At 43.3% G+C, this 14,847-nt stretch overlaps 1 protein-coding gene across 3 annotated transcripts in view; it reads right to left on the bottom strand.

Annotated features, from left to right (window-relative positions):
- LOC110523961 (E3 ubiquitin-protein ligase UHRF1) overlaps window positions 1-14,847 on the bottom strand; it is a 49,084-nt gene that overhangs the window by 27,411 nt on the left and 6,826 nt on the right. For all 3 annotated transcript variants that reach the window (XM_036977691.1, XM_036977693.1, XM_036977692.1), the window contains 2 exons: window positions 12,631-13,080; window positions 5,385-5,719 (listed from right to left, as the gene is read on the bottom strand). In XM_036977691.1, the coding sequence (XP_036833586.1) occupies window positions 5,385-5,719; window positions 12,631-13,080 (785 nt within the window). The remainder of the gene's footprint in view (window positions 1-5,384; window positions 5,720-12,630; window positions 13,081-14,847) is intronic.

Here is a 14,847-nt window from a genome sequence, read left to right as displayed (position 1 = left end):
TCTTATCTGAATGTAATTACGCCATGACAACATCACATGGGCGAAATGATCACATTCCGTTAATCTCCCTGTTCATTTGTAATTTTATATTTCAAATGGAAACCTTGGGTTTTTCCTATTAAAATATCTGTTTAATCAAATTGAATCTGAAAACAAGAGGGGAGGATAAGTAAGTGAAGTGCAGGAGAGGACAGACAGTGGGTGTGTGGAGGAGTAGCGGACTACTACTGGAGGCGAGTAGGCAGTCCTGGAGCTATAAGCTATTCCAACAATAAGGGTTGCTTAGTGTGTTTTAAACAGTATTTGTTTACAACTGAATGGAACCGCAGGCCTTTTGATCTCAGCAATCGTGGAATACTGAATTAGACCTCGTACATTTAAGTACAAGGTCTAATTGATACGGCTAAACCACAGAGCAGAAACGTGACGGCAGCGGGGGCTTCACTAATACAGTGACCGTCACAATTGGAAAATAGCATGTAGCACGACCTTTGCAGCGATGCAATAGTACATTCCTTCTGGTCTTTTTCATATAACCATTTCATTTGATCATTGTTTATGCCTTATTTATATATCTATACTTCTTTGCTTTGGATGGATGCACATGCATCGGTTGGGCCAAATGCTACACTGAAAGCGTTGGTTGGGCCGAGAGCGAGTCCCACCACAAGCCAGATCTGAGACGCTTGTTAGAATGGAAAAACAGGCCAAAAGAATGCAGACGATTCTCCATCTTGGAGGCAACGGTTTTGAGCCTCATTAAGATTTCTTACAGATTAGTCCAAGACTTTGAAGTAAAACAGGTGGTTTCAGTTTTGACAAGCTGTTTTTCAGCCTCAAATTATTACAGCAGGCAGGCGAGCCTTGGAAAGCCTTGCCTAACCACAACACACAGAGAGAGAGAGAAAAGCTGCTTGGCTTGGGGTCATTTGAAATATAAATGTTTATTTCCCATCATCGTACTGAAATATGCCCAATGAGTAGAACAGGGGTGTCAAACTCATTCCATGCAGAGCCGAGAGTCTGCCGCTTTTTGGTTTCTCCTTTCAATTTGTGTCCAATGAAGACCGATACAACCAAGTGAGGGGAGTTCCGAACCCATCGGTCACCTTAATTCAATCAATCAAACACAAGAGAGGAGCAAAAAACCTGCAGACCCTCAGCCCTCTGTGGAATGAGTTTGATACATATGGGCTAGAGAGATTGGTAGCTACAGAAGTGATGTAAGTGGTTCACTAAGCGAAGAGCCTTATGCACCTCATTCGCAACATGCTCGATGTGCAGCTCAATTTTAGGCAGCAATTGGAATGGGGTTTAGAGTAACGCTCCCCGAGAACTCTGCGGTTACCTTGGAAACGGCTCCTTTGAATTCATTTCCCTGAAAAAGATGACTCCAAATTCCATCTAGCAGCTCTGTTCTCCTTTCCCTTATAAGCTGCAGGCAGACAGGCAGTCAGAATCAGGGGCTATGGTTTTAAACTAGTTGCCCCAGCCCAACCCATTTTTCCTTTCCCTCTGAACCAAAGAGTTGTGGGTTTTCATCCCCAACAAAGGGACTTTCACCATCCAGCAGGACGTAGGGTGATTTCTGATTATTTACGTAAAAGGAGTACAAGAACAAAACAGTTATATTAATACGTTGCAGATGTTAGCTACTGTGACGACCCTCCCACTGTCTGCCGAATTCTCTCTCTTTACGCTTGTTTTCCTTAATAGGATGACGGTGGGCGGAGCCGGGAGGGTCGTCAGCGAAATGTGTGTTCCGGGGATAAATACACCTTTCCCCCCATTCATTGAGGAGCCTTCTCTCCACACAGACATACTATTTTTGGTTGTGGCATTTTGTGGCTTGTTTGTTTTGGCACCTCTCATTATCACCATCTTTGTACGCAACCACTCTCTTACACTACTGATTACTGACTACCCACACACACACACAGCATTGTTAAATTGTATATAGTTTACATTTCGTTAATAAACATATTTTTGTTATTCCGTTATCTGCACGTTGTCTCCCTCTTTGTTAAGGGCTACGAGCCGGTTCGTGACACTACTTTGCAAAACTGTACGTCGTCCAAGTTTTGGTTATAAACACCAACTACTGACAATGTTTTCAGAGAGGCCATGGAAGTGGAGACTCAACATGGAAAATGAGAACATGGAAAATGGACATTGGAAAATGAGACTCAACATCTCAGATTACCAACTGACTTGTCTACGGTATTAAATCTGGTTCTTATGCTATTACTCCAGGTGACTAGCCAGTGTTTCAGGAGGTTATCTGTTGGTCTTAAAACATGCAAAGCTCACTGATCTACAGACACTTATTTTTCAGGAATGGATTTCTGAGACAGGAAATAACTCTGTTGCATTTTGACCTGCCTTTGAACTCAATTTGACTTACTGGCCAGTGCCCCACCAGCCTAGTAAAGAAAACAGTTAATGCTGCCGTTTCATTACTGCTTGGAGCTTTAGTTTTCCAGGTCAAAGGTTACTGAGGGAGTGGCTGGCACTTTTGATGCAGCAACACATAAAAGGGGTATTATGTCAGATTGATCACCACTTCTATTGCATGCAATCACACCTCCTCTGTATTTACTGGGGCGGGACTACATACTGTAAGGGAATATCAAAGCACTTCTACAGCCAAATATATGGCATGTAATGGTATCTCCTGAACTCCCCAGCAACCCCAGTCTACACAGCTCTGACTCACAGTGAGCTCCAAACGCTTTTGGACAGTGACCCCCTTTCTTTCTCTTTGTCATTTTGGCTCTGTACTCCAGCACTTTGGATTTGAAACGATACATTGACTATTGGGTTAAAGGGCAGACTGTCAGCTTTAATTTGGAGGGTATTTTCATCCATATCGGGTGAACCTTTTAGAAATGACAGCACTTTTTGTACCTAGTACCCCCCATTTTAGGGGACCAAAAGTATTGGTACAAATTCACTTACGTTTATTAAAGTAGTCTAAAGTTTAGTATTTGGTCCCATATTCATAGCACGCAACAACTACATCAAGCTTGTGACTCTACAAATGTGTTGGATACATTTTCTGTTTCAGATTATTCTGTGCCCAATAGAAATTAATTTGAGTCACTTTTATTGTCAATAAGAATAGAATGTTTCGAAACACTTCTACATTCATGTGGATGCTACCATGATTACGGATAGTCCTGAATGAATCGTGAATAATGACGAGTGAGAAAGTAAGACGCACAAATATCATACCGCCAAGACATGCTAACCTTTTACCATTACAATAATAGGGGAGGTTAGCATTTTAGGGGGGTATGATATGTACGTCTAACTTTCTCAGGATTATCCATAATCATGGTAGCATCCACATTAACGTAGAAGTGTTTCGAAACACATTGTATTCTTATTTACAATGAAAGTGACTCCAAGGGCCTCCTGAGTAGCACGGTGGTCTAGCTGTGCCACTAGAGATTCTGGGTGCGAGTCCAGGCTCTGTCGTCCAGGCTATGTGCACAATTGGCCCAACGTTGTCCGGGTTAGGGGAGGGTTTGGCCGGCACTCAGTAATTGTACAGTGCCTTGCGAAAGTATTCGGCCCCCTTGAACTTTGCGACCTTTTGCCACATTTCAGGCTTCAAACAAAGATATAAAACTGTATTTTTTTTGTGAAGAATCAACAACAAGTGGGACACAATCATGAAGTGGAACGACATTTATTGGATATTTCAAACTTTTTTAACAAATCAAAAACTGAAAAATTGGGCGTGCAAAATTATTCAGCCCCTTTACTTTCAGTGCAGCAAACTCTCTCCAGAAGTTCATTGAGGATCTCTGAATGATCCAATGTTGACCTAAATGACTAATGATGATAAATACAATCCACCTGTGTGTAATCAAGTCTCCGTATAAATGCACCTGCACTGTGATAGTCTCAGAGGTCCGTTAAAAGCGCAGAGAGCATCATGAAGAACAAGGAACACACCAGGCAGGTCCGAGATACTGTTGTGAAGAAGTTTAAAGCCGGATTTGGATACAAAAAGATTTCCCAAGCTTTAAACATCCCATGGAGCACTGTGCAAGCGATAATATTGAAATGGAAGGAGTATCAGACCACTGCAAATCTACCAAGACCTGGCCGTCCCTCTAAACTTTCAGCTCATACAAGGAGAAGACTGATCAGAGATGCAGCCAAGAGGCCCATGATCACTCTGGATGAACTGCAGAGATCTACAGCTGAGGTGGGAGACTCTGTCCATAGGACAACAATCAGTCGTATATTGCACAAATCTGGCCTTTATGGAAGAGTGGCAAGAAGAAAGCCATTTCTTAAAGATATCCATAAAAAGTGTTGTTTAAAGTTTGCCACAAGCCACCTGGGAGACACACCAAACATGTGGAAGAAGGTGCTCTGGTCAGATGAAACCAAAATTGAACTTTTTGGCAACAATGCAAAACGTTATGTTTGGCATAAAAGCAACACAGCTGAACACACCATCCCCACTGTCAAACATGGTGGTGGCAGCATCATGGTTTGGGCCTGCTTTTCTTCAGCAGGGACAGGGAAGATGGTTAAAATTGATGGGAAGATGGTTAAAATTGATGGGAAGATGGATGGAGCCAAATACATGACCATTCTGGGAGAAAACCTGATGGAGTCTGCAAAAGACCTGAGACTGGGATGGAGATTTGTCTTCCAACAAGACAATGATCCAAAACATAAAGCAAAATCTACAATGGAATGGTTCAAAAATAAACATATCCAGGTGTTAGAATGGCCAAGTCAAAGTCCAGACCTGAATCCAATCGAGAATCTGTGGAAAGAACTGAAAACTGCTGTTCACAAATGCTCTCCATCCAACCTCACTGAGCTCGAGCTGTTTTGCACGCACAATTTTTCAGTTTTTGATTTGTTAAAAAAGTTTGAAATATCCAATAAATGTTGTTCCACTTCATGATTGTGTCCCACTTGTTGTTGATTCTTCACAAAAAAATACAGTTTTATATCTTTATGTTTGAAGCCTGAAATGTGGCAAAAGGTCGCAAAGTTCAAGGGGGCCGAATACTTTCGCAAGGCACTGTATCATTTCAAATCCAAAGTGCTGGAGTACAGAGTAAAAAACAATTATTTTAGAGCTCACTGTACCTGGTAGGATTCATCACAACATACCGTACTCCTACTTACCAACCAAAAGTAGGTGACCCATTCCAAAAGAATAGGACCTACTGTAACACGCCTAAAAGAAACCAAATGGCAGGAATTAAGGAAAGCAAACCTGGGTGGGTGAAACTATCAAGTGTAGATGACCCCTCCCCAAAAAGGGGGGAAATAAATCCAAAATAGGGTTCCTAAGTGGGAATTCCCGACAAGTCATGCTGCCTTTTTCCTCAGGTGCACCAACTTACTCGTCATATTTGATATGGTACGTGACATCCTCCTTCTCTTTGTCTGTGGCAGTAGAGTCTGTTTGAGAGGTGGAGGACGCAGTCCCTGGCCCACTGTCCGAGTTTAACATTGAATAATTATTTCCATTACTATTGTCCGTGGAGGAGGAGGGGTGGCTTTGGCCTTGGCCCGGCTCGGCCTCCAGCTTGCCATTAGTCCTTTTGCTAGGCCTGCCAACCTTCCCCGCTGTAGGAGCTTTGCTGTTCTGACCCTTTGGGGTTCGTGCCACCTTGTCAATGCAGGCTTCAAACCAGGCACCGATGCTTATGTCTCTGCAGTCCACCAACTCATTTATCTGGGAGATAAGAAAAAATGTAATAGTTTAGCTTTTAAACATTCATAAAAACACACATATTATTCTTTATCATTTTAAGAGTACACCTGGCTTCAGTATTAATGAAAGCAGGCGTCTGGATAACTAAATGTATGCTGCATCAAAGAAAAATAACAAAGACATATTGGACATTTAAAAAAAAAAAAAAGAAATAGACCTCTGCAATTACTTCTAAAATACGCATTAAAAAAAAGGTTTACTATTGTTGACAAGCATTTGTTTACAATGGAATACAAAGTGGCTGACAAAAAAAACGTCAGTGGACCACTGGAAGCAACAAAATGAGAAAAACGTTTAAATGTGAAATTGGGTTAGCCTAGTTATTGGTGTTTAGCTATCAATTCTCAAACTAGCCTCTGTTTATTTAAAGGCCCAGTGCAGTCAAATATATATTTCCAATTGTGAACAATTATGATAATGTCCTTTTAGTGTAAGAGAGGTTTGAAAAGACCGCCTGAAACTTCTGCCTGTTTTGGTGGGATGGAGCTATGGCCGCCCGGTGAAATCATCAGGCGTTAAATTAGTTAATAGACCAATAAGAAGAGAGTTCCAAACCTCTCTGCAAATCACAGCTGCATTGGTCCTTTAATGATGGAAGAAGAGCAAAGCACACAACTGAGACAGGCTGAGTTTGGCCTTGCCCCTCCCTGTCCGAGGCGTGGGCCTAGCAATGTTGATATTACAATGTGAATCATGGCTAAAGAAATTGAGATTTGCAGAAGCAGTGAGCTCTATACCCTTCATTTAAGTTAATGGTTGCAGTTCCAGAGTATTATTGATACCATGTGCCACTATTTTTTTAAGCAGTCCTTGTGGGCCTTTGGAGATGACACCGCTTTCACTATCTGTCTCCCCTGGAGCTAATGACATAACCACATGAAACAGCAGTCTGAATGAAGCATCTGATTCTCATCCAGATGTAAAGTGAGGAACCAAAACACGCTTCTCCAGACTGTGGGTTTTGTAGACCTCACTGGTTCTTCGTGGCCCATTCCTCCATGCAGGTTTCCTCTAGAGCAGTGATGTTTTGGGGCTGTTGCTGGGCAACACAGACTTTCAACTCCCTCCAAAGAAGTTCTATGGGGTTGAGATCTGGAGACTGGCTAGGTCACTCCAGGACCTCGAAATGCTTCTTACGAAGCCATTCCTTCATTGCCCGGGCGGTGTGTTTGGGATCATTGTCATGCTGAAAGACCCAGCCACGTTTAATCTTCAATGCCCTTGCTGATGGAAGGAGGTTTTCACTCAAAATCTCACGATACATGGCCCCATTCATTCTTTCCTTTACACGGATCAGTCGTCCTGGTCCCTTTGCAGAAAAACAGCCCCAAAGCATGATGTTTCCACACCCATGCTTCACAGTAGGTACAGTGCCTTGCGAAAGTATTCGGCCCCCTTGAACTTTGTGACCTTTTGCCACATTTCAGGCTTCAAACATAAAGATATAAAACTGTATTTTTTTGTGAAGAATCAACAACAAGTGGGACACAATCATGAAGTGGAACGACATTTATTGGATATTTCAAACTTTTTTAACAAATCAAAAACTGAAAAATTGGGCGTGCAAAATTATTCAGCCCCTTTACTTTCAGTGCAGCAAACTCTCTCCAGAAGTTCATTGAGGATCTCTGAATGATCCAATGTTGACCTAAATGACTAATGATGATAAATACAATCCACCTGTGTGTAATCAAGTCTCCGTATAAATGCACCTGCACTGTGATAGTCTCAGAGGTCCGTTAAAAGCGCAGAGAGCATCATGAAGAACAAGGAACACACCAGGCAGGTCCGAGATACTGTTGTGAAGAAGTTTAAAGCCGGATTTGGATACAAAAAGATTTCCCAAGCTTTAAACATCCCAAGGAGCACTGTGCAAGCGATAATATTGAAATGGAAGGAGTATCAGACCACTGCAAATCTACCAAGACCTGGCCGTCCCGCTAAACTTTCAGCTCATACAAGGAGAAGACTGATCAGAGATGCAGCCAAGAGGCCCATGATCACTCTGGATGAACTGCAGAGATCTACAGCTGAGGTGGGAGACTCTGTCCATAGGACAACAATCACTCGTATATTGCACAAATCTGGCCTTTATGGAAGAGTGGCAAGAAGAAAGCCATTTCTTAAAGATATCCATAAAAAGTGTTGTTTAAAGTTTGCCACAAGCCACCTGGGAGACACACCAAACATGTGGAAGAAGGTGCTCTGGTCAGATGAAACCAAAATTGAACTTTTTTTCAACAATGCAAAACGTTATGTTTGGCGTAAAAGCAACACAGCTCATCACCCTGAACACACCATCACCACTGTCAAACATGGTGGTGGCAGCATCATGGTTTGGGCCTGCTTTTCTTCAGCAGGGACAGGGAAGATGGTTAAAATTGATGGGAAGATGGATGGAGCCAAATACAGGACCATTCTGGAAGAAAACCTGATGGAGTCTGCAAAAGATCTGAGACTGGGACGGAGATTTGACTTCCAACAAGACAATGATCCAAAACATAAAGCAAAATCTACAATGGAATGGTTCAAAAATAAACATATCCAGGTGTTAGAATGGCCAAGTCAAAGTCCAGACCTGAATCCAATCGAGAATCTGTGGAAAGAACTGAAAACTGCTATTCACAAATGCTCTCCATCCAACCTCACTGAGCTCGAGCTGTTTTGCAAGGAGGAATGGGAAAAAATTTCAGTCTCTCGATGTGCAAAACTGATAGAGACATACCCCAAGCGACTTACAGCTGTAATCGCAGCAAAAGGTGGCGCTACAAAGTATTAACTTAAGGGGGCTGAATAATTTTGCACGCCCAATTTTTCAGTTTTTGATTTGTTAAAAAAGTTTGAAATATCCAATAAATGTCGTTCCACTTCATGATTGTGTCCCACTTGTTGTTGATTCTTCACAAAAAAATACAGTTTTATATCTTTATGTTTGAAGCCTGAAATGTGGCAAAAGGTCGCAAAGTTCAAGGGGGCCGAATACTTTTGCAAGGCACTGTATGGTGTTCTTTGGATGCAACTCAGCATTCTTTGTCCTCCAAACACGACGAGTTGAGTTTTTACCAAAAAGTTATATTTTGGTTTCATCTGACCATATGACATTCTCCCAATCTTCTTCTGGATCATCCAAATGTTCTCTAGCCAACTTCAGACGGGCCTGGACATATACTGGCTTAAGCAGGGGGACACGTCTGGCACTGCAGGATTTGAGTCCCTGGCGGCGTAGTGTGTTACTGATGGTAGGCTTTGTTACTTTGGTCCCAGCTCTCTGCAGGCCATTCACTAGGTCCCCCCGTGTGGTTCTGGGATTTTTGCTCACCGTTCTTGTGATCATTTTGACCCCACGGGGTGAGATCTTGCGTGGAGCCCCAGATCGAGGGAGATTATCAGTGGTCTTGTATGTCTTCTATTTCCTAATAATTGCTCCCACAGTTGATTTCTTCAAACCAAGCTGCTTACCAGTCTTCCCAGCCTGGTGCAGGTCTACAATTTTGTTTCTGGTGTCCTTTGACAGCTCTTTGGTCTTGGCCATAGTGGAAGTTGGAGTGTGACTGTTTGAGGTTGTGGACAGGTGTCTTTTATACTGATAACAAGTTCAAACAGGTGCCATTAATACAGGTAACAGGTGGAGGACAGAGGAGCCTCTTAAAGAAGAAGTTACAGGTCTGTGAGAGCCAAAAATCTTGCTTGTTTGTAGGTGACCAAATACTTATTTTCCACCATAATTTGCAAATAAATTCATTAAATCCTACAATGTGATTTTCTGGATTTTTTTCTCATTTTGTCTGTCATAGTTGAAATGTACCTATGATGAAAATCACAGGCCTCATCTTTTTAAGTGGGAGAACTTGCACAATTGGTGGCTGACTAAATACTTTTTTGGTATGTGTATGTGTGATCCTTGCATAAATTTAACCCACAACTGAGTCACACAGGGCCAGTCATCACCTTGATGGTAGATGGCTAGCACAGGCTTTTCATTGAGCCAAGAGACTGTTACTGTCCATGTTCCAGCCAATATCATTTACAGCCACTGTGGTTCACCAGCAGCAGGCCAGCATGCCTTTTCTCAGGGTTAAGTTCTGCGCATGTGTCTCTTGGCTTGGGTCTGCTTGGCATCCTTAGCCCCAGCTCCCCTGCAGCTTGGCTACAGTGTTAACTGTTACGAGGACGTCTATCAAAACGCATCAGCCTTGCCACTTACTGCAACGGAGTATAAAAAAAATGAAATTACCAAGAAAAATCTTAGCAACCGTTTGTTGCGTGGCAATAAAAAGTTTCCCCAATTCAAATGTCTGATTCATTGGGGAGATTAAACGTGTCGCAACATGGTTACCATGAGGCGAACGTTCAGAGCTCCAGTACAGACATAATTCAACAGGGAAATTTAAGTAAATGGCCCAAATTCAAACTCTTCTCAGAGTAGGAGTGCCGACGTAGGAACAAGTCCCCCCCTGCCCATATCGTATTCATTATGATCTAAAAGGCTAAACTTATCCTAGAAATCAGCACTCTTACTCTGAGAGGCTTTGTGAATACGGGCCCAGAAGAAGAACAACCTCCACTGAATGTCTGTTAGCGTCACCCTAGAGTAGAGACACAGGATCAGGTCTGTCATGCATGTTCACAGACCGTTTCCCTGACGACTGGCACTAAAAGGAGATGTCGCCTCCAGCGAGGGATCTAACCAGGGCGACAGGGAGGGGAGAGGTGAAGGGCAACATGACCGTGCCAGACACACACGCACAAAACAAGATAGCCAGCCAGCCAGCCAGTTAGAGAAGGCCAAAATGTCACCCACACCACTGGACCTGCTACAGTAGCGAAACACTCCAGCGCCTGTTGTCTGTATCCACTGGTGACTATGGCAATCGAACACAGAATGCTGAGGGAGTGAGAGGCAGATGCCAATTCAAACTACCACAGGCATGTGGGTCCAAAAACCACAATGCAAATAAGAGGTAGTGTGCCAGTGCCATCAAGGAAACGAACGACGAAACAAACGTCAGTATCTCCTAAATTGTGAAACTAACCAAGCTGGACTAGAGGACAGAAAGTAGGGGTTTGAAACCTTTCAAGACACAAGTATACTGTTGGGGAGAGTTGAATCCTTAGGGGTCGTATCCTCTGGTTCATACAGTGCCTTGCGAAAGTATTCGGCCCCCTTGAACTTTGCGACCTTTTGCCACATTTCAGGCTTCAAACATAAAGATATAAAACTGTATTTTTTTGTGAAGAATCAACAACAAGTGGGACACAATCATGAAGTGGAACGACATTTATTGGATATTTTCAAACTTTTTTAACAAATCAAAAACTGAAAAATTGGGCGTGCAAAATTATTCAGCCCCCTTAAGTTAATACTTTGTAGCGCCACCTTTTGCTGCGATTACAGCTGTAAGTCGCTTGGGGTATGTCTCTATCAGTTTTGCACATCGAGAGACTGACATTTTTTCCCATTCCTCCTTGCAAAACAGCTCGAGCTCAGTGAGGTTGGATGGAGAGCATTTGTGAACAGCAGTTTTCAGTTCTTTCCACAGATTCTCGATTGGATTCAGGTCTGGACTTTGACTTGGCCATTCTAACACCTGGATATGTTTATTTTTGAACCATTCCATTGTAGATTTTGCTTTATGTTTTGGATCATTGTCTTGTTGGAAGACAAATCTCCGTCCCGGTCTCTTGCAGACTCCATCAGGTTCTCTTCCAGAATGGTCCTGTATTTGGCTCCATCCATCTTCCCATCAATTTTAACCATCTTCCCTGTCCCTGCTGAAGAAAAGCAGGCCCAAACCATGATGCTGCCACCACCATGTTTGACAGTGGGGATGGTGTGTTCAGGGTGATGAGCTGTGTTGCTTTTACGCCAAACATAACGTTTTGCATTGTTGCCAAAAAAGTTCCATTTTGGTTTCATCTGACCAGAGCACCTTCTTCCACATGTTTGGTGTGTCTCCCAGGTGGCTTGTGGCAAACTTTAAACAACACTTTTTATGGATATCTTTAAGAAATGGCTTTCTTCTTGCCACTCTTCCATAAAGGCCAGATTTGTGCAATATACGACTGATTGTTGTCCTATGAAAAGAGTCTCCCACCTCAGCTGTAGATCTCTGCAGTTCATCCAGAGTGATCATGGGCCTCTTGGCTGCATCTCTGATCAGTCTTCTCCTTGTATGAGCTGAAAGTTTAGAGGGACGGCCAGGTCTTGGTAGATTTGCAGTGGTCTGATACTCCTTCCATTTCAATATTATCGCTTGCACAGTGCTCCTTGGGATGTTTAAAGCTTGGGAAATCTTTTGTATCCAAATCCGGCTTTAAACTTCTTCACAACAGTATCTCGGACCTGCCTGGTATGTTCCTTGTTCTTCATGATGCTCTCTGCGCTTTTAACGGACCTCTGAGACTATCACAGTGCAGGTGCATTTATACGGAGACTTGATTACACACAGGTGGATTGTATTTATCATCATTAGTCATTTAGGTCAACATTGGATCATTCAGAGATCCTCACTGAACTTCTGGAGAGAGTTTGCTGCACTGAAAGTAAAGGGGCTGAATAATTTTGCACGCCCAATTTTTCAGTTTTTGATTTGTTAAAAAAGTTTGAAATATCCAATAAATGTCGTTCCACTTCATGATTGTGTCCCACTTGTTGTTGATTCTTCACAAAAAAATACAGTTTTATATCTTTATGTTTGAAGCCTGAAATGTGGCAAAAGGTCGCAAAGTTCAAGGGGGCCGAATACTTTCGCAAGGCACTGTATCCGGCTCAAAAGGACCATTATTGAATGAACATAATATTATATAATCTCATACACAAACCACAACCTGAGAGAAAATGGTACCACAGACCAGCAAGTTCTTTCTCTCACCTTGAACACCCCAATGCCGGCGTCTATGAGGAAGGGACGTGTAGAGGTTGATGGCTGGTTGTCGAGCTTCTCCAGCAGTGCTGGTGGAGTAGAAGACTTGGCCCTGTTGTTATTGGGATCACTGGTGTTACTGGTACTGGTGGTACTGCTGTTACTGGTGGTTGTGTTGTTGTTGACTGTGGTGAGGGTAGGGATGGGTTTGGGGGCCACTATGGTAGGCTTGGATGGGGAGAGTGTGGTAGCTGCACCAGCCGTGGTGTTGGGGGAGGTGGGAGGCAGAGCTGTACTACTGGACATGGGCATGGTGTCACAGTCCTTCGGGGTGACAGGGGGTGCAATGGGCGGGACGAGGGGGCTGTCGGGAGCGTCCCCTGCCTGAGAACGGATTAGCAGCTGGACGATGTCGTTCAGTCCCACGTTGTAGTCATACAGCGTGTGGCCATCTTCCATCTGAAAAATATTGACACACAAATGGATCTGTTAGTAAGGCAGACATTTTGTCTGTGTTTTGCTTGAGGTGGGTAAAACAGCTGTGTGACAGTCAAACAGCGTATGGCCATCTTGCATCTGAAAAATCAAACACACGGATCTGTTCGGCAGCCATTTTGGTGTTAGTTTTTTCTTTTTGGGAAGGGGGGGGGGGGGGGGTGTTCTCTTCTCAGGCACTGGCAGACATCTGCTCAATATTAAAATGAACAGCATAGCATCGCCGTCAGAAGCATATATCGAGCCGGAGCTGGTTGTCAAGCGCAAACAAAGAGCTCGGCAAAAAGACAGAATTCCACAGTTCTTCAGAAGGGTGAGGAGGGACAATGAGTTGATGCTCAACACCATTCGGAATAAAAGCTAAAAGCTACGGGGAAATAAACAAACATTCATTCCTGAACAAAACGACACAAATCTCTGCCTTCCACTGCGTTTTTTTTCCCCTCAAATAAATAAATAAAATATTAAATCTGGAGGGGGGGGCACACTACCTAAGTCGCTATGGCAACCAATAAAGAAGCCCCCCCGTCCCCCCCGTCCATATCGACAAACTCCCTCCCCACAATCTCGGTCTGTCTTTCAGATGGTGGTGTGGCGCATTTCCGCAGTCATGGGTTTGTGTCAGAAAATGGCTCCACTTCTGAGAGTGAGAGACTCCTCACGTTAAGAAACATTGCATCTCTGGCTGCCTCATTACTTGCCACGTGTTTAAGTTACTGTATCTCTTGTTATAGCCTACTTCCATGAAAATGTTATGGTATAATGGTGAGCAAACAGCTAGCTGTGTCCCAATGGATCTATGTAGCTTCGTCTCATCAGAGCAGAAGCGAGCGAGGTAGCCAGTGACCAGACCATTTCCCATCCTCCATTGTGTTGGAGAAATAAGCATGGCCACTCGCTCCTCTCCTTGGTTACTTATTGAGGCATAAAAGGAGAAACGAGAGTGGAGGCGCTCCAGACTGGCTTGTGACAGAGCGCAATCTCCCGTCCTCTAACCTCCCTTATTTAATAATCTCATGAAATTTAGAACAGAGCAGGCCGCCCGTGATCGCCACAAACACTCTGGTCACCTGTCTGTGTGCGTCCATGTCTGTCTGTCTGCCTCCCATGTGGAGTAAACTGCATAGCACAGAAATATAATTACTACCATCACAGAACATTGACTTCAAATGGTAATGTCCGTTCTAGTAATTATATTTCTATGGTAGACTAGACACCATCATGGAGAGAAGGGACACCAGGCAGGCTGCGGCACACCGACTAGAATTAATCTATTGTGTCGGGAAAAGCCTATTTTATTTCATGCATGGTATCCCATAACACAGCGTACATTAGCCACGTTTGGCCTTTAACTGGAGAGTCAATTACGATTTGCATAATCTCCCTCTTCAACAAGACATTTTATAGGCTCCTTAGGGCTTAGGCAATAACAATAATTACACTCAAAACCCAGGTCCAGTTAGTACCCATGATATCCGATGTTATAACGCTTCTACAAATTTGGGGTTTATCTATGGTCAAGGGATGGTAAAACATTTGGGGTTTATCTATGGTCAAGGGATGGTAAAACATTTGGGGTTTATCTATGGTCAAGGGATGGTAAAACATTTGGGGTTTATCTATGGTCAAGGGATGGTAAAACATTTGGGGCGATTGGATGTCTTCCATCCAGTCCATTTGAAAAGTTATGGTTGGGCGATTCTGTGTAAAAGTCGACCTGAGCGTTCATTT

The sequence above is a fragment of the Oncorhynchus mykiss genome, chromosome 5 (genome assembly GCF_013265735.2).
Source record: "Oncorhynchus mykiss isolate Arlee chromosome 5, USDA_OmykA_1.1, whole genome shotgun sequence".
NCBI classification, from domain to species: Eukaryota; Metazoa; Chordata; class Actinopteri; order Salmoniformes; family Salmonidae; genus Oncorhynchus; species Oncorhynchus mykiss.
Note: the sequence above shows the minus strand (reverse complement) of the source record. Positions and strands in the feature narration are given on the sequence as shown.